This window comes from Elephantulus edwardii, unplaced genomic scaffold (assembly GCF_000299155.1).
Source record: "Elephantulus edwardii isolate Elephantulus edwardi_28Jun2011 unplaced genomic scaffold, EleEdw1.0 scaffold00032, whole genome shotgun sequence".
Taxonomy (NCBI): domain Eukaryota; kingdom Metazoa; phylum Chordata; class Mammalia; order Macroscelidea; family Macroscelididae; genus Elephantulus; species Elephantulus edwardii.
Window position 1 is genome coordinate 123,285 of NW_006399782.1, and position 26,680 is coordinate 149,964.

Here is a 26,680-nt window from a genome sequence, read left to right on the forward strand (position 1 = left end):
AAATAGCCAATAAGCACATGAAAAGATGCTCACTAGTCATTAGGAAAATATATATCAAACCACAATGAGACTGTTTCAAAGAGTTTCAGAAATCTGAATAAAATACAGGACAAATGAGTCATCCTGGGACACAGAGCAGAGCAGTGCTGGAATTCTGAGCTCAAATTTCCTCAGCCACATAAGCTATTGCTATTTTTATTTTCCTCTGCCATATAAGCTATTGCTATTTTTATTTTGTAAAAAGCTGTCGTGGCATACTATGTAACACTACTAACGGAAACGTCAGTGGTTCAAACCCACCACGTGCTCCATGGGAGAAAGATAGGCAGTCTTCTCCTTATATAGACTGACAGCCTGGAGACCCATGGAGGGTCACTATAAGTCCGAACAACTGAAAGACGGCAGAACTGACTCTCAGCTGACCTTTTCGCAGGTTTTCAGAGGCTATAAATTTCAAGGGAAGAGACAGCCTATTTTTCTCATACAGAGCAGCTGGCAGATTCAAACCTCCTATCTTTGGGTTTACAACACAACTCTTTACCCACCGGGCCATCAAAGCTCCTTGGGTTTGAGTACACTTAGGAAATCTTGACTTTGTATGAAAAATGTGAAAATATTTCATTGAATAGAAGTAGTCAGAGAAATAAAAAAGAAATGAAATGTAAATAAATAATTAAAATACACAAGCTACCAGTTTATGATTACTCGGATGGTTATTAACCAAGATAGTAAGACAAGAAAGAAAATAAATGTTAAAATATGGAGAAATTAAAAGTCCCATGTGTTGTTACCTTATGATCTAGCAATTCCATTCTTACATACACATCCCAAGGAATTAAAAGCAGGCTCAAATACATGAACATCTTTGTTAATAGCAACATATTTATAACAGCTGAAAGATACTTAGGTATTCATCAAAGAACAGAGAAATAAAAAGTGGTATTTATATTAAACAGAATATTATTCACCTATCAAAAGAGACTTAATGCTGCCACGTGAACAAGGGAATGCAGTGGACCAAGTTAATGTACGTACACACACTGATGTCAGCATTGAGCTCCAAGCCCAGGTGGGACTGGAGTCTTCTCCTTAAATTCATACCAACCAAAAGTCTCCAAAGATCCTGGCTCTGGTTGTCCTAGAAAACGGTCCAGCCTTCACTAAAACCTATAACCAACAAGGCCCTAACTAAGTGTTCAGAACTTCTAAAGAGTTTGTGTGCCCAGCTTATAATCAAGAGATTACCAGATAGCCCAGGGAAGCCCTCAGGATGTTGGTTCTCAATCTTGGATGTGCATGGAAATCGCCGCAGAAGCTTTTGAAAACATTGGTGCCTGAGTTTCAATTCCACCCAATTGTTTTGGGTGAGATCTGTCTGTCAGGATTCTCTACATCGCCCAGTGTTATCAAACTGAACAAAGATTCATAGCTCAGTATTGTATCCATTTTAAAAAAAAAGTCTGGGAGCTCTGGTGGCCTAGTGGCAAGAGGCAGCACCGCAATCCCAGAGGTATGCATTCAAATCCACCACATGCTCTACTGGAGAAGGAGGGACAACCTCCTCCTGTACCAGTCAGATCCGATTTGATGCTACATACACACAAAATACTAAAATAAAAATTTTTTACAAATCCGTGAGTTTATATTTCTAAATATTTAGACAATTAAAAAAGAACTTTATTGAAAAATTAAATAGAACTGGAAAATACCAAAGGAGTTGGAAAAGAGATCTTTTGAAAGCAATAAAAGATTAGTAACCAGAGCTTTAATAAAAACAAGATTGTTAACTTATTCAATAATTATGTCTGAAAAAAATCAGTAAATAAAGAACATATTAAGGTGGGTCTATGCAAAGGCATTAAGGAATTGATCAGCACAAAATCACTAAAGAAAAGGAACAGAGAAAGAAGTATATAAGAGAAAGTCAATGTTGGTCTTATAAAATTAAAACTTTTCAAAATACTTCTTTCAAACCTAAAAAGTCTACATCCAAACTATCAACAAATGTGACAGCAGAAGAAAGAAATGTTCAGACAGAAGAACTCACAAATCTCTCATGGTAAGGGAACTACTGGCAGAAGCATGCCAGTGGTTCTTGATAAATCAAGAAGACACAGAACACAGGAAAGAAAAGAATCCCCAGAATGCCTGTATAGAGAAATGTCCAAACAGCTGTAAAGCAAAGTTGGAGAGAAAATGTCCAGATTGGAGTGTGATTCAAGAGACCAATACATTAAAGGCAACCTGCACAAGACACCCTTTACTAATGATCCCATCATTTGTACCCCAAAATAATGTCCACATAAACTCGGTCATTGATGAAATGCCTATTCTCCTTTCTTGATCTAGAAGCTGAAAGTTGGTTAAGATAAGATTCAGGACACATCTATGGAGCAATGTACTCTGTCAGCAATCTCTCCAAAGTCCTAATGAACAGTGATTGATGGCAGTTTAAAGACTAAGATGCACCTGGTCTTTCAGGCCATGGTCTTTCCAATCACCTGCTATTCATGAGAGTTAGACAATGAATAAGGAAGACAGGAGATGAATTGATGCATTGATTGCCAAAAGAACAAACAGTGATATCTAGGAGAAAATACAACAAGAATGTTCCTTGGAGGCAGATAGTGTAGCTTCATATCACTTATTTTGGATATGCTGTTGGGAGAGGCTATTGGAAAGGGACATCATGCTTGGAAAGGTAGGAGGGTCAGTGAAGGAGAAGAAATTCCTCAATGGATCATCAGTGGCAATGGACTCAAATGTGTAGAGGATGATGAGGATGGTGCAGGGTACAATAAAGGTCAAACGTTGCTATAAGTTGTACTTAACTTTATGGCATTTAACAACTAAATCTGTCTACTATATCGCAGACAGCTATCACCTGACCTGTGCAACTGTCATACCAGATGCCCCAAGGTTGTAGTGAGTGAGTTCCATTATCAACACTTACTCGGCGCCTTGCCATAAAGAGCTTGTAAATTTTGGGGGAAGCTAAAGCCAGACTATGACCAAAGACTCCGTATCAAGCTTTCCCTCCCCAAAGAGCTTTCAGCTAAGAATAAGAAACTTTTCCTTTTTCATTTAGTTTTAGCCTCTTTTCATTTTTATTATCTTTCACACTCACTGTTTTATTATTCACATCACTAATTTTCTTATTTTATGATTAGCTAAAATATAAAATATTTTGGGGGAAAATGTTTTATACTAATCTGGAACATACTTTGTATTATAATGGAAATATACTCAAATGGTAAAGTAAGCTTTAAATTATTAATTTTTAACAATGAAAAATCGAGAGGAATAACTGAAGTCAAGAGAGAAATTAAAATGGTATTTTCAATACAGACACTGGCAGTACTGATGCTAACCTCTGATTCATCACCCTTCTCCCTGTAAGCAGTGGCAATGCTGGTCTGAACAGCCTTAATCCAGGCCTGGCGCAGTTTTTCAGAATCTGCCTGGAGCATGCAACTTCTAAAAAGAAATAATATACAGTACTCAGGCTTTAAAATAATCAATTAAAAACTCCACAAGCTTTACATTTTTTAATCTTTGTTATATATTATGTTCTTAATAATAATAATAATATTCTTTAAGACAAAAATACTCTATGAAACGAACCTTATAAAACAAACTGCTTAATAATAATACATTACCCATTTTGCACATTAAGTTAAAAATAAACATTTAAATCTTATCATACAAACATAACCCTATTTTTTTTCCCTATTGGGTAGGTTTTCAAAACATGAAATTAGAGTTCTTAAGAAAATGGAAATACTATTTCATTTCATCAGTATGACAGCTGAAAAACTTTTCATATGGACATAACAATAATAGCGAACAGACTTTGGAGAAAATAGTACATAGGTAGGAGTTATCCAAGTCTCTGACAATAATACCATTGTTATTGTTGACCCACAGGTGAACCTCCAGTGGGGTTTCAGAGCAGCTGGTGGATTCAAACCCATATACCTCTGCAATAGCAGCACAACTCCTTACCTCTAAGCCATCAGAGCTCCCTATACCAATTAGTAATTAACTAACTTCATTTTGAAAACACCATCATTTTTAGCACAGATACTCATGAGTCAAAGTTAAAATTTACTTTGGAAAGTTCCTCATGCTACATCTATAGAAACATAAAAGCAATTTTCAGATCCTTCAGAAGCACTCACTTCGTTGGAGAGACCACCTCAAAGCAAAATCGTCTTTCTATGTCTTCACAATGTTTCACTGTGCAAAGCCTGAGATCTTCAACTACCACAGTTGGATTATCCTACAATAAGAAAACAAGGTTTTCCCCATTAGCTTTTTAAAACTCACTGCCTCAAGCCAGTTCCAACTCATTAAGGTACTCCATCCGACTTCAAAGGCTGTAAGTCTTCACGGGAAGAGAATATGCAGGCCAGAGATGCAAGGCCTTTTATGTTAACAGCAAAACAGACTAGGCCACCTCTGCTCCAAAAATTCTTATAAACATTACTCATAAATCACAAAGGATGAGGTTGTCTATCTTTTTCCTGTGAAGCAGCTGGTTGGATTCAAAGTGCCAGTGAAGCAACAACTTTGGGTTAGTAGTACCAACTAACTATAGAATACTGCAGTATACTCCAAGGAATAATCTACGTTTAAACGTTTCTATTTTATTTTCCATTACAGATGATGGTCATGGAACACAGGTCTAACTAATAAAGGTAATTCTATCTTGTAAGCTATTGTATTTGTGTTGGGAGAGAAATGGACAATCTCAAGAGAATTTACAGCTTCTGAAATCCTGCTAGAGAATCTACTAATAGTTGGTTTCAAATTAACGGCTGGGAGAGAGAAAATTATTTTTAACACTTTCACATCATGTACATTTCTAATAAATATGTCTCACTCTTTTGCTATAAATTATGTTGTTTTCACCCCCCACCCCAAATACATATTTGAAATTCTAACCTTTCAAGCGATAGCTGTAATCCCATCTACTAACCACTCTCTTTTTTATGTGAAAGTAATCATATCAGTACATAGTGTGTCTTTAACCAACCAACTCCAAGATTTAAATATTATGTACAGAAGCACGTAATCATAAACAAGAAGATCAATGTCATGGGGAGACTGCCAAATAATCGATGAATGCCAGATCTTTAGAAACTGAAAGAAATCTTTCAAAGAAAGAGGCTCCTGCAGGTGTGAGTACCTTAATTCATACTTCTAAGCCTCTTAAATCATGAGAAAACAGTGTTTTCAAAACCACTCATTTATCATATTTTGTTAAAGCAACACTGCTGTCCAGTCAGAGTCAATGCATAGCCAACCCTCCAATGGGTTTTCAGAGGCTGTAAACTCCATGGGAACGCACTGGCCGTCTTTATCCCGTGGAAAAGCTTGTGGGTTTGAATTCATGTCTTTGGGTTGCCACTACAACCCCTTCCCCACTAGGTCACCAGAGCTCCTTGAGACTCACAGCTGACTCTCCACTGGGCTGTCATTTGTCAATCACTCACAGGCTGTACACTGCACGGGAGCACCCATAAAGAAGGACTATCTACGGGTTAGTAGTGTGACTCTCTAGACACTATGCCACCAGAGCAAAACTAAGAAATGAAAATTTTTAAAAATCGAAAATACTTTTAACAAGGCAGCTCAACTATACCAGCAGCTCTGTAGGAGAAAGACGGGCAGTCTCCGCCCATTAGTTTACCCCCTTTTAGTGGGAACCTACGCAAGGCACTGAGAGTACATAGGCATACTATGCTCTAAAAGGCAAACCAGTAAGGAATAGAAATTGAGGATTCACTAGGCTCTCAATTATTTTAAAAGACACCTACCTTGAATTTTTTCTGGTAAACCAACTGATTGTTCTGTATTGAAAACCAGCGTCTAAATAAATATAAAAAGGGTTAAGGTTTCCTAAGTATAATCTCAGCAGTTGCTAGAAATGAAACATATGAGAAAGCAATGGAATAAATTATCAATCATGTTTTGACAAATGCATTTTATTTTGCTTTATATGAATTGATGCCAATAAACTCCAGTGAAAGTAAAAATAATTTTAAACTTAGATTAGGAAAATAAAATGACTGTATTTTGATTTGTTTTAAGGTATAAACGTATATCCTCCCAAAGCTGTTACCCTTTAGGCTATCATCAAGTAATAATCATTTTAGCATTAAAAATCTATAGCTTTTTTTGAGGTGCCACCAAAATAAATAAAATTTTCCCCAAAAAATTATTGTTTTCATTATAGATATTGAATTATATTATTAATAGAAAGAATCCATTTTATACAGTAAATAATTAAATAAATATGATCTCTTCAACCTTCAGATAATTCATCAAGTACTTATTTAAGTTTTTAAAAAGAGACTAAATAATCAAAGAGGAGATAATCAGCAATAAACTTGGGCTAACATTCATATCAAATACTTCAAAGCAAGATACTCTTAAGTTATTACTAGGATGAGTCATTCAACTATATTATTCTGCTTATCATCATAAATTATTAGGCAAGCAATTTATGTGCATCTTCTTTAGAAGAAAAGACTAAGCTATGGATGGCATATTTACTCATTCTAATTTGTTTTTTAAAAACAGTAAATGGACCTAAGGACTTACAAAAAAAAGAAAAAAATCACAGCCAGAAGCCATTCATAAAAGCAAAAATTCTCATCAAGCATGAAAGGTAAAACAATAACGGAGTCATTATTTTTAAATTAGTTTCATGTGAGATGATTTCTATGTAAACATTAGTTATTAATCTATTAGCAGATATTCTACCTTTTCATTGATACTAATAATGTAAGGCATTAAAAATTCTAAAACTCATAAAATTTTCATTTTAAAATTAATTTTCCAAGGCTAAGAAAATAATTAGGAGACTTTTATTTTTTCTCTTAATTTCCTTGTCAGACTGTTAGGTCCTGTTGTCACTTAAAAATGTATTACCATTAAACTAGAGATTTATTGTAAGTATCTAGACAAAGCTAGGTGGATTGCCTCAAAATGAAAATCATTAAGAGGCAAGCTAGAAAAGGAAGAACTTCTGGGTGTTTTTTGCTTGGTACACATAGTTGGTTAGAAATGTTAAAGGAAACACCTACAAACAAAATGGTGCAGCCCTGCCACATGGGATGACATGCAATGGAAAAAAATCTCTGATAATGATTAAAGTGAGGGTGTTTTTTAAAATAATTATTTGAACTAGTGTGAACTACATTAATAAAAAGACATGTATTTTATAATAGTGATCATAATTTGATGAAAATTTTCAAGTTCTTTTTACTGTACAATGGAAAAACACTTAGGTAGCCATGTAAACTTTTCAAGTTTCTCAGATAAAAAAAAAGTCTTTATTTTGTCTTCTTGCATCTTAGAAGAGTAGCTTTTAAAAGTAATAACAAAATTCTGGGTAAACATCTCTCTTCTTTGTCAAAGGTCATTCCTTCCGATTATTTTAACTCTGCCAATCATCTAACTAACCTCTGAAGCACAGTTCCCTTTGTTATCAATGTGCTTTAGGATGATTTTTTTAACATCATCAGTTTTTGTCCAATTACATAAAACTAAAGAACTAGTTGCCATTGAGTTGGAACATATTTACAGCTGAAACGCCAGTGGGTTTTCAAATGCTTTTAATGACATGAGGGAAGACTGTCCATCTTTCTCCCACAAAGCAGCTGGTGGATTCGAATCTTGTTTCTGGGTTGGCAGTGCAACTCTTTACCCACTAAGCCATCTGTTTGGTATTTTTTCTTTTTTTGTACATTTATGAAAGACAAGTTGATTTTGGTAAGTTTAGTTTGTTGTCTCTCAAAAGAAAAAGTCATATACTGCATCCTAGGTAGAAAAGCTTTTGAAGTACTAGATTTATCTCCTCTCCACTACCATATTTTTTTTTAAAAAAATAAAAAAAGAGTAATTACATTTATTTAGTATTGACTGAGACTTTAATCAGGTAAGTAAAGTGGAATATAATCTTTAGTAGTTAAAAAAAAAACCCTACTCCATATTAACAGTCTCAAGAAAAAGAAAAATGAACAATCTCAAGAAAAAGAAAAATGAGATGTATAAATAGTTCAGGGTCAACATAAAAGAGAATGAGGAGGAACATTTTTAATATTTTAAGCACTCAATACCTAGAATTTTAAGGTACCACACACACACACAAAAAATAGATCTAAAGAAACAAAGTTTGGAAAGCATGGTGATAACAATCAAATTATATCCTACAAGATTCAGAAACTGAGTGTTGTTGTTGTGTACCATAGAGTCGGAACCAACCCATAGCTGACCCTCCAGCGGGTTTTCAGAGGCAGTTAAGCACACAGGAGGAGACTGGCCATCTTTCTCCCAGAGGGCATCTGGTGGCCTCGAACAGCATCCCTTCAGGATTGCAGTGCAGCTTCTTGCCACTAAGCCACCTGACCTTTACAAATCCAAAATACAAGCCAATTTTCTAAAAAGGACAAGTTCTTGCTTTCTTAAGAAAAACAAGAAATGTTTTATTATAAAAATAACTTTTATAGAATAAAAATGCTGGCCTAACATTTAGTAATCTCTACAATTAAAAAAAAAATCACTAAACTTATACAAGATGAGGGTTTCGTGCACATTCCCCACAGTGTCCCATAGGGTAAATATTCAACAAAACCATATGCTCAAAATTGTATGTTACTTTATTTCAAATTTATTTCCTCAAAGGATAAAAAAGGAAAATGGTAAAACAATTTCAGAACTGATAATGTTTCTTTTCAATGTAACGAATATGCTTCTTTTTCTGGAAATTATAATTTAAGGATGTTTTCAATTTATTAGTTGATTTAATCTTTATAAAGATCTCAAAGTTTTCACGTTGCTTCACTGTATCTTCTCTGAGTGATTATAGATGTTTGTTAACTTTGATTGAAAACAAAATTAGGAGCCGGGCAATTAAAAAGGTATGTCACTCTTCAAACATAATGTTTACATTTTCTTCCCAATTAAAAACCTAGAGAGACTTTCATCCATTGCAAGTAATCCAACTGAAATGCAGATTAATTATGAGCTTTTTCGTGCCAAAGAGAAAATTGGAATAGGGTAGGGAGTCAGGGAAAAGAAGCCATTTGGTACCTGATATGATCGGGCTTTTTCCTGTCATGTGAAAAAATGGGGCAGGATTAAAACATAAGGGAAAGGCGGTAAAAGAATGAAAATGCAAATGTGCAAAATAAGCAAAGGGCTAGCATGATACAAAAATAAAACAAGAATTAAAAGAATAAGCTAAAGTCCACAACCTAACAAAATATCCAACTACCTGCGGATTTTGTTTATGTATCAAGTAAGTATGCATTTATACAATTAATTTTAACTCTTAGTAATCTGAAACACTAATTTTTAAAAAATATTCACATATAGTCTTCAGGAATCATGCCGCAGAACATAATGGAAAGTTAGAGCACACTTGGGCATACCTCTACTATTATTTTCTGCCTCTATGGTCATGGCTATAAAATATAGATTGTAACTCTCCTCATCTTAATAAGCTGCTCCTAAAAAATTAAGGGAAATTATCACTATGGGCACATCTATATACACTAGAGACAAATAAAAATTTTCATAAGGAAACTGGGGGTACATAAGATATTATGCAATATCACTGGCCAAATAAACCTATCATCCCATCCTTTTACACCAAATGACAGATGAAAAATTCTGTGGTCACATGTAATGTCTAATCCTCTTTAATGAATTCTCTTTAATCTATGTAACCACTAACTTTATTCATTAATCATATTCATTAATCTGTGTGTATACTAAACTTAAGAAGAAAAGCAAATAACATGTCCAATATTTGTATCTATATTAGCAGCACCTAGGACTATCTTCTTTTAAAAACTACTTGTGATAATATATTTTCCCTTTCAACAATGACAATAATAATTTAGCTTTTCTGCCAATTTTACCAGTTTATTATCAAGTAAGTGATAGTAACATTCACTTTTTTAAAATTTTTTCATCTTTTCTAAAATTGCAAAACCAAAAGGGAAATACAGGTTTCTAGCAATCCACTAGGCACTGATTAGAACCTAACATGCAGCGACTACACCAAGAAGGTGACCTGATTATGATTATTTTGATAGATTTTGATGTGCCTGTAGAAAAACACACATTATATATGGATAAAATCTTAACAGAAAGTGCAAAGTGAGAATCTTAAAGCAATCAGAAACAAGCGCAAAACTTTTATTTCTTATGCTACTGCAAACATATCTATAACACTATACATTACGTTAAAATTCAGATTAAAATGCTTTCAAAATGTAAGTTATAAAGTATGAAGATATGGTTTTAAAATTTTCTAGGAATTCTGACACATTCACATTTTTCACAGGAAGAAGGCACTTTTTAAAAGTCTGGGATATTTTTTCAGTACACAGCATAATTACATAAAATTATTGATAATGGCTAATGTGAAATATTTGGTTCTTTATAGCGTTTAAAATAATTACAGTAATAAAAAATTCCCTACAACAAATAGAAAAGAAATCTAAAAAATAAAACAATTAATTACTAGACTGAAAAAAGTAAAAACCTCAAATATTAAAGTGAAAAATCGAATGCTTAAAGTTAAGGCACAAACTCTATCACAAATACACAACCTTTCACCAAGAGAAAATCTTAAATCAAGCCTGATAGAGAACTAAATAGACAAAGAGGAGACAATAAAATGCCTAATAAACAGAAATCATTTGCAGATTTATCTGGAATTAGGTATTTTATAAACCTTATGCAAAAAACTTAAATATAGTACACATTTTAAGATTAAAAATCAGCAGGGCATTCTAAAGAACATTTTATAGATAATTATTTTCTTCTCCTTTTTACAGTTTCTTTTTAAAAAAGCAAAACAAACCACATTTCTTTTTTTTTTTTAACAAACCACATTTCAATCAAGAAGATCCTAACACAAAGTAATCTCACAGTTACTACACTAAAACCTAGATTTAAAAACTTACATTGTTAGGTTTCAACTTTAGTTTATATTTTTAAAAAATATTAATTTTGTTTCATTGTTGAACATTTTATTCCTGCTTTTTTTTTTAAGAACTCTGATTTTCACTAGGTGTTTTAATCAGTTGCTTTAAAGGTAGATGAAAAGTAAATTGACTATCCATGTTCTCTTTTCCCAATAATGCAAATTAAAGGGTTTTCAAACATTAAAGTTCTTGTTGTATTTTAAAGTTATGTTTTATTAAAATACAAATATTCTGGAACTTCAATAACAAGTTTTAAAATGTAAAAAAAAATTTTTCCTTTCTCCATCCACTTAAAAGGAGTTTGAGTAAGAAGAGCTAGGTGTTCCGCTTTGGTGTCCCAATATTATTAAAAAACCAGCTGTGACATCAGAGGAGTAACATAATCTTTCTGTTCATTGATTTCTTTGCTGAAAATTAAAACTGTCAAGATCCTTTACTTTCATCATCTTTGACCCTAATCAATTAACTGTCATTCTGCTATATATAGATTTATATTTAAAAAGTATTTAAAAAGCAGTCTTATGTCCTTTTCATTTTCCAAATAGTATCGCAACTCTATACACTGAAAACGTAAGTTACTTCTTACTTGATTTTTGTTGTTGTTGTTGTTGCTAGGTATCACTGAGTCATGTATGACTCATAGCAACCCGATGATCAGCCAATCTGAAACCTGCTCTATCCTGTGCCATCCTCATCATCTCTGAAACAATAGAATTCACTGATGAAGTCACGGTGTCAATCTATTTCACTAGGGGCCTTCCTTTCCAAACAGGATGTCCCTTTCCAAGAAACAGCCTCACCTAGCAACATGTCCGAAGTATGAGAGATGAAGCTTTGCATCTTTGCCTCAAGGAGTACTCTGGCTGCACCCTTTCCAGGACTTATCTGCTGTTCTTTCGGCAATCTACAGGATATCCAGTATCCTTCTCCAGTACCACATCTCAAAGGCATCAATTTTCTTCTAATATACTTATTCATTGTCCATCCAGCTCTCTGATGAGTGGCAGGTGACTAAGAAGACCATGGCCTGAATCAGGCACACCTTAGTTTTCAAACTGATGTCACTGCTCTTCAGTATTTTGGAAAGGTCCCTAACTGCAGACCTGTCCAATGTAATATGTCTCCTAATGTCCTGAATGCTGGAATCAAGGGTGCTGATGGTAAGATGACATCACCGACAGCTTCAATGTTTTCTCCATCTATCGTAATGTTGCCTTTTGGACCTGTGGAAAGGATCTTTGTCTTCTTGATGTTGATAGGTTAGCCATACTGAACGCTATAGTCCTTGATTTTCTGCAGCAAGCATTTCATAACCTCCTCACTTTCAGCAAGCAAAGTTGTGTCATCTGCATAACTGAAGTTGTTGAGTCTTCCTCCAATCCTGATGCTATACTCCTCTCCATAAAGTCCAGCTTCACAAATTATTTGCTCAGCATACAAATTGATTTTAGTTGCATATTAGGATCTATGCCAATAGATAAACTGCCATTATTATGTTACTTAAATCAAAATTCATTCACTTTCTCCTATTGCCCTAAATGGCCATGTAGTTTCCCACCAACAATCACTGTGGTTCATTCTGATGTCTGGGAACATCTCTCACTGAAGTAGTGCAAGGAAGCTCATTTCCTTTGTTCTTAATATATGGTACAATCCCTACAGATTTACTGTATTTCCAATGCGTTAAATTTTAAGTAAGTTGTTCTGAAAGTGAAAATTCAACTCTAAGACCATGTCATGACTTTCGGACTAGATAATTATTATTTATTATAAGGATTTACCAATCACACACTTTTTCCAATAATTATTTTTTTATTTTTTTAAATTTTATTATTTGTGTGTGTGTGTGTGTGTGTGTGTGTGTGTGTGTACCATCAAATCGGATCTGACTGGTACTGGAGGAGATTATTCCTCCTTCTCCAGCAAAGCATCTGGTGGATTTGAACAGCACACCTCTGGGATTGCAACGCAGTTTCTTGCCACTAGGCCACCAGTGCTAACCTCCAATCAATTTTTTCCCTTTAACCTCCTACTCTGACTAGGGAACTTTACCAGGAGAGATTTTTAAAGTTTTTTTAATTTCTCATTTTTATATAAGACAATGTCTATTTCATTAGAGCATATAAATAAATCCTTCTAGGAGTCATGTAATATAAAAAAGAAAGCTCTATAAAATTCAAAAAAGCTTGATGTAAAATATAATAATTATTCTTTATAGTCTATATTCACTCTGGAACAAGGAAAATTATTTCTAATATAGCAAATGTTAGCCTACTTTAAACATTCAACAATAACAATAATATTGAATGCTAAATAATGATCAATAATCACTGACATTTTAAAATTCTTTATCTTGTTGTTTGTTGTTGCTGTTAAGTGCTGTTGAGTCATAGACGACTCACAGCAACCCTATGAACGAAAGACCTAAATACTTGTATATCTTTCGTTGTTTCTCCACATTCTTAAGAGTTTCTCCACATTCTTAAGAGTTTCCAGAGGCAAGCCATTTTGGAATTGGATGCCACTCCTGTTTCCAAGCTTGTTTTACTATGGAAGCTCCACCAAACACTGTCCACTGTGGGTAACCATTATCACATTTGACACATCAGTGTCACAGTATTTAGCATCACAGCAAACATGAGTTACCTCTGTACAGCAAATGGACAGACCAGTACTATCCCACTTAGAAGAATGTTTGGCCAAAAACAATTAAAATCAGGCCCGAGGGCCACAGACTCTAGGGCCCAAAGGTGTTTTTAATTAGGAGGCCGCATCACATCCTCTCACACCCATTAGTGAGTCAATATTCTACCCTAATCCTCCCCAGAACCAGCAAACAAGCCTCTGTAGAATCTGGCTGCTGCAGACAACTTCCAAACTGGATTCCTGCCCCATACTGATCTTACCATCAAGAAACTAAAATAAGCACACAGGGAAACCACTTGAATGCAACATGAGTAATTCCCATTTAAACTAACAAGAATATATATTAAATTAAACATACCAAAAAATTGTTTCTTTTGCTAATATCCATTTTTAAAACCCTAACCTTCTCTATCACTGTGAATTCATACTGTTTAAGTAATAAATATAAGCATTCTAGTCAATATAAAATAGTACACCTATTAATCAAAGCCAAAGTAGTATAAAAATTCTCCTGACCACTTCTCCCCCACAAAAAAGGTAACCCTGAATAAAAGATTAATCACTGATATTAACAAGGATTATCCTGATATAACCCAATCTTCTTTTTCATGCCTTAATTTCTGAAATTACTTCACTTTATTTTATTTAAAAGAGAGAAAATACAGTAAAAAAATGTAATGCATTTATTTACTTAGTAAACATTTACTGGATGCATATGTTCTATAAAAATTCTTTGAGCAAAAAAAATCCAAAGTTTCTAGTTGCCACAAGAGTAGAATAAATGAGTATCAAGTAATCATGCACTTTATAATTCCATTTCCTAAATATCTTAATTGCAGTTATTGCCAAGTTCAAAAGATCAGGATTACTCACTAAAGTTCAAACTAAGTAAACGAATGTAGACATACTAGACAGTGAAAGAGCTAAAAAGAAAGAACAGAAAACACCCATTTTTTCTATTTATCCCTTATATTGATTATATGATTTACAATCAAAACTATTTTAGAACAAATATGGGAGATGAATCACATACATGTATTTATTGTAATGAGTTTGTTATATACAATGAAGCATTACAGAAATTTTTACTGGCTTTCTCACCTAAACTTTGCTCAACTTTTAGGCTTTAGAACTAGTGTTGTCATCTTTTACTCTCTTCTAAGAGAAAGAAAGGCATCTTCAGTGGATGAGGGGGATGAAAGTACTATCAATTGAGAATATAGAAGATTATGAAGGAAAGAGTGAAAAAATCAGGCAAAGTCAGAAAACTTTGGACTTAGTCTCAAAACTAGTATATGAAAAATATTACCTGTTCCAAGTTTTGAAGGCATTGCTGGCTCGTTTGAAGAGATATCCTTCCATAACAATGCCATTTGCAGCATCTACATTATATTCTAACTTAGAATCATCACTGGAGAAATCCTAGATGAAATAACATATAGAAACATTCACATGATTTGACTTAATTTTCCTCACCAATACATGTATCCTACAGACATAACTCAAAAGAAAAACCACTTTGTATTAAAAGCTATGACATTATTCATAATAAAGGGCAGAGATCAAAATGCTCAGTAATTGAAGAATTCGCCAACATATTAACATATTTTAATTTTTTTACTATTAGATTATCATGACACAAAAGCATAAAAGATTAATTAAAATACATTTTAAATGAGAAAATAATGTAAACACTGCATATACAATCTGCTTAAAGCCACAAAGTTATACACATAGAAAAAGACAAAAATCTCCTGTGGAGTCAGTCAACTGTAACTCACAGTGATCCCCTACAACAGAGTAGCACCACCTACAAGGTTTCCAGGTCTGGAAGTGTTCCCAGATGTGAGCTTTACCACATCCTTCTCCAAAGGATCAACCGGTGAGTTCAAACTGCTAACCTTTCACTTCGTGATCAAACTATTAATTATTGTGCCACCACAGAGAATAAACACCATGCTGTTTATAAATGTTTCCTTTTGTAAGTGTTAGTGTGTGCTAAATTTTGAAAGGCACTTAAAAAAAATAACGCTGCCACTGAGTCAGTTCTGCCTCAGGAGGACCCTATGTGTGTCAGGGGAGACTGTGCCCTGTTCCATTGTTAGTGGCTGCTTGTATCCAAACAGCAAACTGCCAGAGCATCCTGGTGCCTGGGTGAACATAAACTTAACTTAAAGTCTTTCTGTCAGCTGTGGTTTACAATACCCAGAGACTTCCAAAAGAGTGTATACCAACAACCACCCAACAGCTGTCAAGTTGATTCAGAATCACAGTAGACCCTACAGTTCATAGTAGAATTGTCCTACAGGGTTTGCAAGGCTGTAGCATTTACAGAAGCAAGCTGTCCCATCTTTCACCCACGGTGGGTTTGAAACAGCCAAACTTCTTGTGAACAAGCAACTGCTTAACCACTACACCACTAAGAGCTCCTTGAAAGGACCTATAGTTATATTTAATTGGGATTATTAAAATCTGCAAATATTTTCTGAATTTATTACTATGAGAGTGACCATCAGATTCTCACAGGAGAAATCTTAATAGGAGGAGACACCACATGTCTGCTGAGGAGCACCTGGTGGATTTGAACTGCTGATCATGTCACCACTATGCCACCAATGATCCTATTACTACCGTAATAACAATTTGAGCTGGTAGGATTAATAACTCCATGGTCTGGAGCAAAACTGAGTTCACAAATTGGATAAAGACTCAACAGTGAATGTTTCCCCCCTAAAACAGAACAGTTCTGCAAAGAAGAACTCTAGTCCATAATTTGAGTTAGGCATGTAGTGATTATGTGTTTATGAGATCTCATACTCACTCAGTCTTTCTCTACTGTCTATCCCACGCAATTCAAACTTTCAATTTGCCTAAAAGAATTCATGGTCCTTGAAAATCATTAAAATTAATAAAATAAAATAATTTTTTTAAAAAAAATCAATAATCTTTTATTTAAACTATTTATTTACAAAATAACTGAAATAAAACTGGTATTTTTTTAAAAAACTTTTAAAAGTCTGAGAAATTTCAAAATCACTCTTACAGCAATGATCAAAATTAGAATGGACAAGAGGATAGTGGACATCCTGTCATAAGAAATACTTTGGCAGATGTTGCATGGAAGCCTGCTAAAAATGCTGGGGTGTGAGGTGTTATATTAGAGGAAGGGTGGAATGAGGTCACCTAAAGCCTCCCAAAACTAGGAATCTATTAAGATAGAAATAAGAAATAATCTAAGTTCACAACTTTTTAAAGGTACTGACATCTTCCAAAAGTTAACCACAGAAAATACATGTTAATTGAAAATAATCAAATGAATTAGATTCTGTAAATGAATACATTCTTTTCTTAGAGAAAAAAAATAAAAAACTTTAACATCTTAATTTAAAATTTATTTTTAAGTTATAATGTAATTATTCAGACATAATTAAATTATCCACAGATATAATTTAGTTTGGCATCATTATAAAGGTTTCATTAATCATATCAGCAATTTTTAAAATAATTTTACTGCCACTAAAACATAAAATAATACATTCTCAAGAGTGCTATGCATTGCAAATATTTTGCAGTTTTTTGATATATAATTCTTTAGATGAATAATCTCCAATTTAATATTTGTATAAATTATTATTTTATAACACTTAATGATAAATTACATTATTTTATAATTAAAGTAACTAATAAATGCTGGATAAAATATATAGTTGTTATCACATTAAACTCATTAGTAATCTGATAAATCAGAAAAGAATACTCAAAATCAAAGGGGTAAATGTGTTTTGTTTTTTAATTTTGTGTGTGTGTGTGTGTGTGTGTGTGTGTGTGTGTGTACACCGTCAAATCAGATCTGACTGGTACAGGAGGAGATTATTCCTCCTTCTCCAGCAGAGCATCTGGTGGATTTGAACTGTACACCTCTGGGATTACAGTACACCTTCTTGCCACTAGGCCACCAGAGCTTGCCTCAAAGGGGTAAATGAAACTGGGAAGCCTTAGACAGCCAAAAAAGCACTGAAGCCAGATTTCACCTTCAGGGCATTTGCCTCAACAAATGAACTTGAACTTTGGTGTGACACCCAGAGAAGAGAAGGCAAAATCAAGGTTGGTCAAGGTTGGACAAGAACCTAATAAAACGTTCCCTTTAAAATTATAAACAAGCCAGAAGGTCCATTATTACCACACCACTTCCATTCAAGTTCAAGTTCCTAGTTAGTAAGAAAACAAAAAGGTAAAGGATAAGGAAGAGACAAAACTGTTATCATTTACAGATAATACAACTGTGTCAACAGATGGTCAAAAAAATACAGAAATAAATTAGTATTAAAAAAACAGTTCGGCAACATTATGTCCACTGCCATCAAGTAGATTCTCACCCAAAGCAACAGACTGTAACAGAACTACTCCATCAGGTATTGCAGGCTATAATCTTTTGGAAACTGACTGCCACATCTTTCTCTCACACAATATATGGGGGGGTGGGCCTCAAATTACTGATCTTTTGGTTAACAGCCAGCCTAGCATGTTACTGTGCTCCCTTTCATCTATGTCATTAGTTATAAAACCATTACAGAAACATAACGTTTTATTCAATTTGTTATGTAACAAAACAAACAATAAAAATATTTTTCAAGATGATATTTACAATAGGTTAGGAAGACCCCTAAAATTATTATTCAAGAAAATTATAAAGGCATAAATAAATGGAGAAGTATACTAAGCCTATAGATTAAACGGCATAATAAAACATTTTTTCAATTCTTTCCCAAATTGACTCACAAACCTAATACAATCTCAACCAAAATACCAAAAGCTATTTTTATGGAAACTGAAAAGCTGCTCCTGAAACTTAACATGTAAATTCAAAATGCCAACTACACAAAGTCACTTTTGAGTAACAAAGGGGCTTTGATTTATCAGACATGAGAGTCTAAATCTAAAATAATTAAGACAACATAGCATGGCACAATTTGACACAACGGCTGATGGAACAGAAGGAAAAAACTTGAAGTACACCACACAAGTATGAAAATGTGAAATGTAACAGACAAAACACTGCAGAGAAATGAGGAAAAAGTAAACTTCTAATAATTAAGTATGAATCAGCTGGCTACCAATAAGAAAGGAAGCTTCTTCTCTTTTCACAAGAAAAGTACAAACAGACAAAAGTTCTAAACTTAAAAAACAAAGGTATAAATACTTAGCAGATACTACATAAGACATCATCATGATCTTAAGATTTGGAGGGATTTCTTAAACAAAACACACACAAAAGAGCACTATTCATAAATATGTGAATACGTGAAGATTTCCAATTATTCAACAACTTGATCTGATGGATTATGAGAAGTCACAGAACTGGAGAAGACAAAATAAGAACACAAGACCTCCCTTGAAGACACATATCCCTAAAAAGCCTTACATTCAGAATACAGGAAGAATCTGACCACAGTTAGGTAACCTTATTGAGAAATGGGCAATGACTAACAAATTTCACAAGAAGACATCCAAATAACCAATATGCATAGGAATTGGTACTCAACCTCATGAGTTATTAAGTATGAATTAAGCCACAATGAAATATTAGTATACAGTTACCACTCTGGCAAAATTAAAAAGCACTTGTTATGCATCAGAGAGTTGGACAATGACTAAGGAGGATAGAAGGAGAATTGATGCCTTTGCCCTGTGGTGCTGGAGAAGAGTATTGAGGGTACCATGGACTGCTAGGAAAACAAACAGATTCATCCTGGAAAAGGTTAAAGCGGAATGCTCCTTGGAGGCAAGGATTCTGAGGCTCCGTCTAACATACTTTGGGCATGTTGTAAGGAGGTCCTTGGAGAGGGACATCACGCTTGGAAGGGTGCAGGGACAGCGGAGGAGAGGAAGGCCCTCTATGAGGTGGATTGATTCAGTGACTGGGGTAATTGGGATAGCTGTATCAGAGACAGTGCAACTGGCACAGGACAGAGCAGAGTTTAGGGCTGTTGTACATAGGGTCGCTATGAGTCGCAAGTGACTCAACAGCACAGGACAACAACAACAAAATACAACAGATAATGCAACAAGCAGCAGAAATTCTGACATAATGCTGCCAAGTATGGTCTAACACAATGAGAACAATTTAGTGCTACCTATTCATGTTGAACCTTGCCAACTCAGCAGTTGTGTGCACATATCCCAAAACGTATACTTCATTTCACTGAGCTTCCTTTTCAAATTATGCTTTGCTGATATTGGAGTTTTAACAGTAGATGTTTGGGGGAAACCCTGTAATGAGCAGGTCCTACTGGTGCCATTTTTCCAGCAATATGTGCTCACTTCATGTCTCACTGTCACATCTTTGTAATTCTCATAATATTTGAAAATGTTTCTTGCTACCACTGAAAACTTAATAGACTATGTACAGTATATATTAACATAAACATAACACTGTCACATACTGGGAAACTAAAAAATTCCTCTGCCTTGCTTTACTACCCAATTCACCTTATTGTGGTGGTCTAGAGCCAAACCGGAAATATTTCCAAATTAGGCCTGTATAATGATGTTCATAACATACTATGGTCCTTATTCACCCCTTAAGCCTAGATCTGAAATCATCCATGGCTCCACTTTCAGTAAAGCAATAAACAAGTATAGAAGGTGAAGAGTCACACTGGAGAGGCATACACTCTTCAGAACTAAGTGTCCATGTTTAAAAGGGTAGCCTTTGTCCAGGAAAAAAAATTCAAAAGCCAAAAATGGATAAGAAAGAAGCATGAGTGAAAATGAAAACACGGATGGCAATCAATGTCATTAAACACAGTGTATATGAATTATTGAATGGAAAATCGGTTTACTCCATAAACTTTCACTCAAGTCACCAAAAAGAGAAATGTTCTTAACAATATTTCAACATTTTCAGAAATTCCTGAACAACTCAAATAACTACATTAGACATTTCCCCTTGTTAGAGGACAGGTTTTACCTGTAATGCAGCCTGTGCCAGCATTTAAGGGCAGAAAAATGACAAATATTCAAAATGAGCAAAAACAGCATTAACTTCTTTAAAGAAAAGCAGTTAGGTAAGTTCAAAGTCAGAGAAGTTAATTTAAGATTTAATAACCCATCAATCCTTCATGTGTACAGATTTTTTTTTGTTTAAAGGATGCATATTATAAATTTCAACTATCAATAAATAAATAAGATCTTTCATCTAAATTATGAATGACTAGCCTCAAATTTTAACAATCCTTTAAGGTCAATGTCATTAAAGTAAATTATATAAACAGAAGTGAAAGGAACTTCACTTACAGAAAATCCAGGGTTAAGGTCATTTAAAAGATGGTCAAATGGCATATCTTCTCTTTTTTAAACACCTTTCTCCTTGAGCATTAAATAACTCACCACAAAATAAAAGTGCTCATACTTTTATTACTGGTTTCTCTTTCATTATTTTCACTGATATATCTATAAAATACTTAGGTTATTGTAATTTTAAATTCTAAATAGTTATGACAATACTAAGAAAAAAAGAATTCCTTAAAGCAGTGCCAGGACACTGATCATATATGAGAAAATATTATTAGGCTGAGTCTCAGGTGTATCTTCCTCAAATCTTTTATCATGCAAATATAAAAGCTAGTCTAAAATTTAAGTTCTCATTTTTACAAGCATATTTAAAATATTAGTTGATCTCGGTTTAGATGAATCAACCAGAAATATGAGGTTTCAGCATCACATAGGAGGCAAGAGAGAGCCTTAGTGTAACTAACTATAGCACCTCTAAGATCAAAACCATACATTGACCCTGACGTGCATACATGCACAGCACACGCGTGCGCGTGCACACACACACACATTGGCACAGCGTGCACACACAAGGACTGGTGGCATCTTAATGGAAACTAAGGGTAATATTTTAAGTTCTAACTAAGGGTTCACCTTTAACTAGAGCTCAACTTTCAAATACATTTGTTCTGAAAGAGTAATACAATGCATACTTTAATGTCTGAAAAAATATTTTCACAGAGGATGAATTTTTTACACAACTAGTAAAGCAAGTCATAAAGGATTTGTTCCAATACAATGTACATTGCCAAATCAATACTCAAACATTTGTGTAAAAGGAGGATTAATCTCCTGAACTCTCCCCTTCAGATACCTTTTGTTGAATGGTGGAATGTTTTTGCTCCATCTCTCTTTTCTCCTTTGCTGCATCCACAACCAGTCGATCCAACTATATAAAAAGGGTGAGGGAATGGACAGACATAAAAGTCAAAATAAAAATCCATGATTTAAAAATATATATTCACAAATCATTTAACACATAAACTTAGCAAGAGGGCAGTCCGGATGAGTTGACTCTGAAAGACATTTTGATTACACTTTAAAGTAGACAATGATATTTTCCTGGTATCAAATTCAATATACAAAAGTATCTCTGCCAAGGAAAACCTTTCCAAGTATAGTCACATGCCAGCACATGCAGCAGGAGGTCTTTTCAAACATGTGTCACAATGAGGGCATGTTCAATCCCTGACTAAGGAAAACTGCTTTAGCTTAAGTTACCTGCTGATCCATCCAACAAATTCTGGCAGTCACAATAATCACATACAGAAAGAAGAGATACTGGTGATTTCCTTCATCCCTCAACTAGCAAAAAGGAGCAACTATGTCAATGTGGCCAGCTCTCACTAGTTGACCGTAACAGAGACTTTCAATAAATCAACTGTTGTATGTTTTCCAGTTGGCTCACTAATGTTAAAATAAAATTTAACTCACTAGATAAAAAGAAAAACCAAAGCAATAATAGTAAATAATAATTGTTGTTGCTTGTTGTTATGTGCCATCAAGTTCCCTGTAACTCATGGTTGGCCCTATGTACAACAGCCCTAAACCCTGCTTTATCCTGTGCCAATCTTATTGTCTCTGACACACCTACCCCCATTACTCCAGTCACTGAATCAATTCATCTCATTGAAGGTCTTCCTCTCTTTCACTGTCCCTCCATCCTCCCAAGCATGATATCCCTCTCCAAGGACTGGTCAACATGTCCAAAGTATGGCAGACGAAGCTTCAGAACCCCTGTGTCCAAGGAGCAAACTCCAAGGAGTATCCTGGTCTCACCCTCTGTAGGATGAACTTGTTTGTTCTAGCAGTCCATGGTATATTCAATAATCTTCTCCAGCACCACAGCTCAAAAGCATCAGTTCTCGTTGTATCATCTCTAGTCATTGTCCAGCTTTCCAATGCATGGTAAGTAATTGCAAAGACCATGGCCTGCATCAGGTGCACCTTAGTCTCTAGACTGACACTGTTGCTCTTCAGTACTTTGGAGAGGTCTCTGACAGCAGACTTTCCCAAGGTAATTCATCTTTTTATTTCTTGGCTTCTGGTACCAAGAGTGTCGATTGTAGGGCCAAACTAAAGCTGTGAACAATCTCAATCTCATCACCATCCATCATGATGCTGCCAATTGGCCCAGTGGTGAGAATCTTTGTTTTCTTGATATTGAGCTTCAATCCATATTGAAGGCTACAGTCCTTAACCTTCTGCAGCAAGCACTTAAAGTCCTCCTAAATTTCAGCAAGCAAGGGTTGTGTCATCTGCATAACACAGAGTGTTGATAAGTCTACCTCCAATCCTGATGTTACATTTCTCCTAACAGAAGTCAGCCTCCAAGCATATAGACTGGAAAGGTATGGAGATAGGACAATGCAATAGCAATAATAATAATAATAATAAAGCCCATTCATACAAACAAGGTATAAAATTGAGAGTTTGATTTAAAAGCCTAAGAATTAATGAAATTTTAAAATTCCTCTTTCCTTATTTGTTCCTTCAGAAAAGACTACTTTGTTTCCATCAGGGAAATAGTATTTGATGATGTACTATATAATGAGAAAGGCATCAGGTTCCTTAACCCCTATTTACTGGAATAATAACCATTTGGGCTAATCTACTATGCTGTGATATATGTCTTATTTATATCTTTATACTCCCATTACATCTGATTAGTATGTACCTGATAAATGAATTTTTAGAAAAGCAAATATCAGCAGGAATATGGAAAAACAAATGTCCAAGTAATTTCCAATTAAAATAATTTGTGATATTTACTGATAGATGCATAATCACATCATTGCATAATCACATCATTCCTTTAAAAACTGTATTATATCTTTTTTTCCCTTCAGGTAAATAGCTCTGGTCACAGAATCTTAATTTAATGAGCAGCAGTAAAGAAACAAAATACTAGAGTCAAACAGAACTATCACTATTATAATTATCAAGAATTAAGCTTAGATGATATGAAAGGAACAGATGTAACTACGTGGGGCTCACCAAGTCTAACCTTTATCTGCTTCATAAAAGGTAACTGTCCTTACCAATAATATCCACAGCAGCAAATAGGTATCTGCTTGGTCAGACACAGCAACCCTTATGTTCCTGCACCTATATCTACCAATCATTCAGGTCCAATATTCATTGCTGGCTCACAGACTTTACTCACAGTTGTGGTACCGAGGATGAGGTTTATTAGGGCAGTATGTTGAAGAGTGGGGGAGGCAAAGAATATCACTCAATATAAGTCCAGGTTTTAGCCCGGCAGTCCCAATGCACAATTCCTCAATTAGTTCAGGCGCTGGTTTCAGTTCAGTAGTCAGCTTTACCTTCCATCATTTGGCAAGAACAGAAAAACTTTGAACTGTGGCCTTTATCTCAGGGCTCCTCTGGTTACATCTTGCCACAGTCTTTCCACCACCATCACCAGGGTCTTGCCCTCACTGGGTTCTTGCTCTCACCGGGGTCTCATCCTCACCAGGGTCTCACTCCAACCTCCCTCAAGTCTTGTTGCTCAGTGTGGGAAGCACTCTCTCTCTTATTCTAGTCCCACAGCTGTTGATGATTTGCAAGACTGTATGCTTACAGTTATGATAGCTGGAGATCAGCAAGGGTTAACATAATGACTAGAAAGGCCAATTTTTAAGCTAACACTGCAGATGGCAAGTACTTCAAGATCTAATACATACATACATAGGTTAGTGACATGTAACATTGATTTAGTGGATAATGCTTTACCAGAAAAATCTATATTCTCAATCAGTAACTGCTTACATAGAATCAATGGAATAAATATCATATATACATTATACCACAGTTTTTAGAGCTGCTAAATGAAAGCAATAAAAATATATTTATTTATTCAGACTGAAGTGACAAGGTAGCCCTCAAGGAAAAAAATTAATACTTATATCTCACATTTCTACCTTACACATGAGTACAGTAACCCATGTAATGATATTCTATCTATCAAATTACTAGTAAATTCCTCTGTTGTAACCCCATCCCAATGCTAATGCAGTGATTGTTATTGTTGTATGCTGCTGAATCTGAACTGACTATATCTATCTATCTATCTATCTATGGCTCCTGCTATTAGAGTAGAAATGGAAATTTTCCTCTCTGGTGGAGCAGGAATACAAAGAAACCTATATATGTAAACACACTAGGGAATTGGGAGATGAGTGAGGTGAAGAGATCTGACGACTGTTAGAAAACAGGACAATCTTCTAAATACCAAGAACTGCATCAGGCAGAGCCTGGAACACACCATGTTTGTGCTGGTAGTGCACATTATGAATTTAACAGGCTCCTGTAACTAGGTAGTTCACCTTGTAACTCCCTTCCACCTGTGTTCTAGTTCCCAATCCCCCTACCATCTCAGATGTCATTGTCTCTCTTCCACTTTTTCAACTTCTCCCTCTTGAGATGGCCTGAACCAGCTATTTTTACATTGTTCAACTAGTATTCTTCTCTAGATACTTCTCTCTCCCCCCGCAACCCCCAGTTTTGGCTAGTCCATTTCTTACTAATCTACCCACTCTAATTCGGCTTCTGCCCTCTGCCCACAGTCTACTCAGATAGGAATCCCAATATATGTTACAAATGGTTTCCTTGCTGCTAAGCCTAATAAATATATTTGAGTCCTTCATTTATTTGATTTTTTCAATATTTGAAACATATTTTTTTCTGCAAAACTACTTTTAAATTAGTTAATTGCAAGTTATGGAACTATGAAACTACTAACTCCACATTTTAAGTAAAGTCAGATTCAACTATTAGTAAATTGTATTTGCCATCAAAATACTGTTAAAACTTGAGACTAGTGGTTTCTAATGAAAATAAAAGACAATATTTCTTAAAATATGTGATATTTGCTCCCATTCCAAAGAAGGGTGACCCAACTGAGTGTGAAAACTACAGAACAATAGCACTGATTTCACATGCAAGAAAGATTCTACTGAAGATTATCCAAAGACGACTGGAAGAGTACATCAGCAGAGAACTACCAGAAATCCAGGCTGGGTTTAGAAGGGGTCATGGCACTAGGGATATTGTAGCTGAAGTTAGATGGATCTTAGCTGAAAGCAAACAATACCACAAGAATGTCTATCTCTGTTTCATTGATTATGCAAAGGCATTTGACTGCATGGATCATAACAAACTGTGGCTGACTCTGAGAAGAATGGGAATCCCAGAACATTTAATCGTGCTAATGCAAAACTATACTTGGACCAAGAGGCAATCATCAGAACAGAGCAGGGCAACACTGAATGGTTCAAAATTGGGAAGGGTGTACGCCAGGGATGTGTCCTATCTCCATACCTTTTCAATCTGTATGCAGAGCAGATTATCCGAGAGGCTGGGCTCTATGAGGAGAAGCGTGGCGTTAGGATTGGTGGAAGATCTATCAACAATCTGTGTTATGCAGATGACATAACCTTGCTCGCTGCAACTGAGGAGGACCTCATGCACTTACTGCAGAGGGTCAAGAAGCTCAATGTCAAGAAGACAAAGATTCTCACCACTGGACCAATTGGTAGCATCAGGATGGATGGCGAAGAGATTGAGATTGTCCACAGCTTCAGTTTGCTCATATCCACAGTCAACACTCTTGGCACCAGCAGCCAGGAAATCAAAAAACGTATTGCGATGGGAAAGTCTGCTGTTAGGGACCTCTCTAGAGATGAAGCCTG

General features: G+C 35.0%; 1 protein-coding gene across 1 annotated transcript in view; it reads right to left on the reverse strand.

Moving 5' to 3' along the window:
• The window catches only part of ACAP2 (ArfGAP with coiled-coil, ankyrin repeat and PH domains 2), a 188,410-nt gene that overhangs the window by 26,891 nt on the left and 134,839 nt on the right, over nucleotides 1-26,680 (reverse strand). Inside the window, exons 9-13 of the mRNA XM_006884177.1 lie at nucleotides 21,802-21,876; nucleotides 14,965-15,077; nucleotides 5,823-5,874; nucleotides 4,182-4,282; nucleotides 3,372-3,477 (exon numbers count right to left, since the gene is read on the reverse strand). Of these exons, the coding sequence (XP_006884239.1) occupies nucleotides 3,372-3,477; nucleotides 4,182-4,282; nucleotides 5,823-5,874; nucleotides 14,965-15,077; nucleotides 21,802-21,876 (447 nt within the window). The remainder of the gene's footprint in view (nucleotides 1-3,371; nucleotides 3,478-4,181; nucleotides 4,283-5,822; nucleotides 5,875-14,964; nucleotides 15,078-21,801; nucleotides 21,877-26,680) is intronic.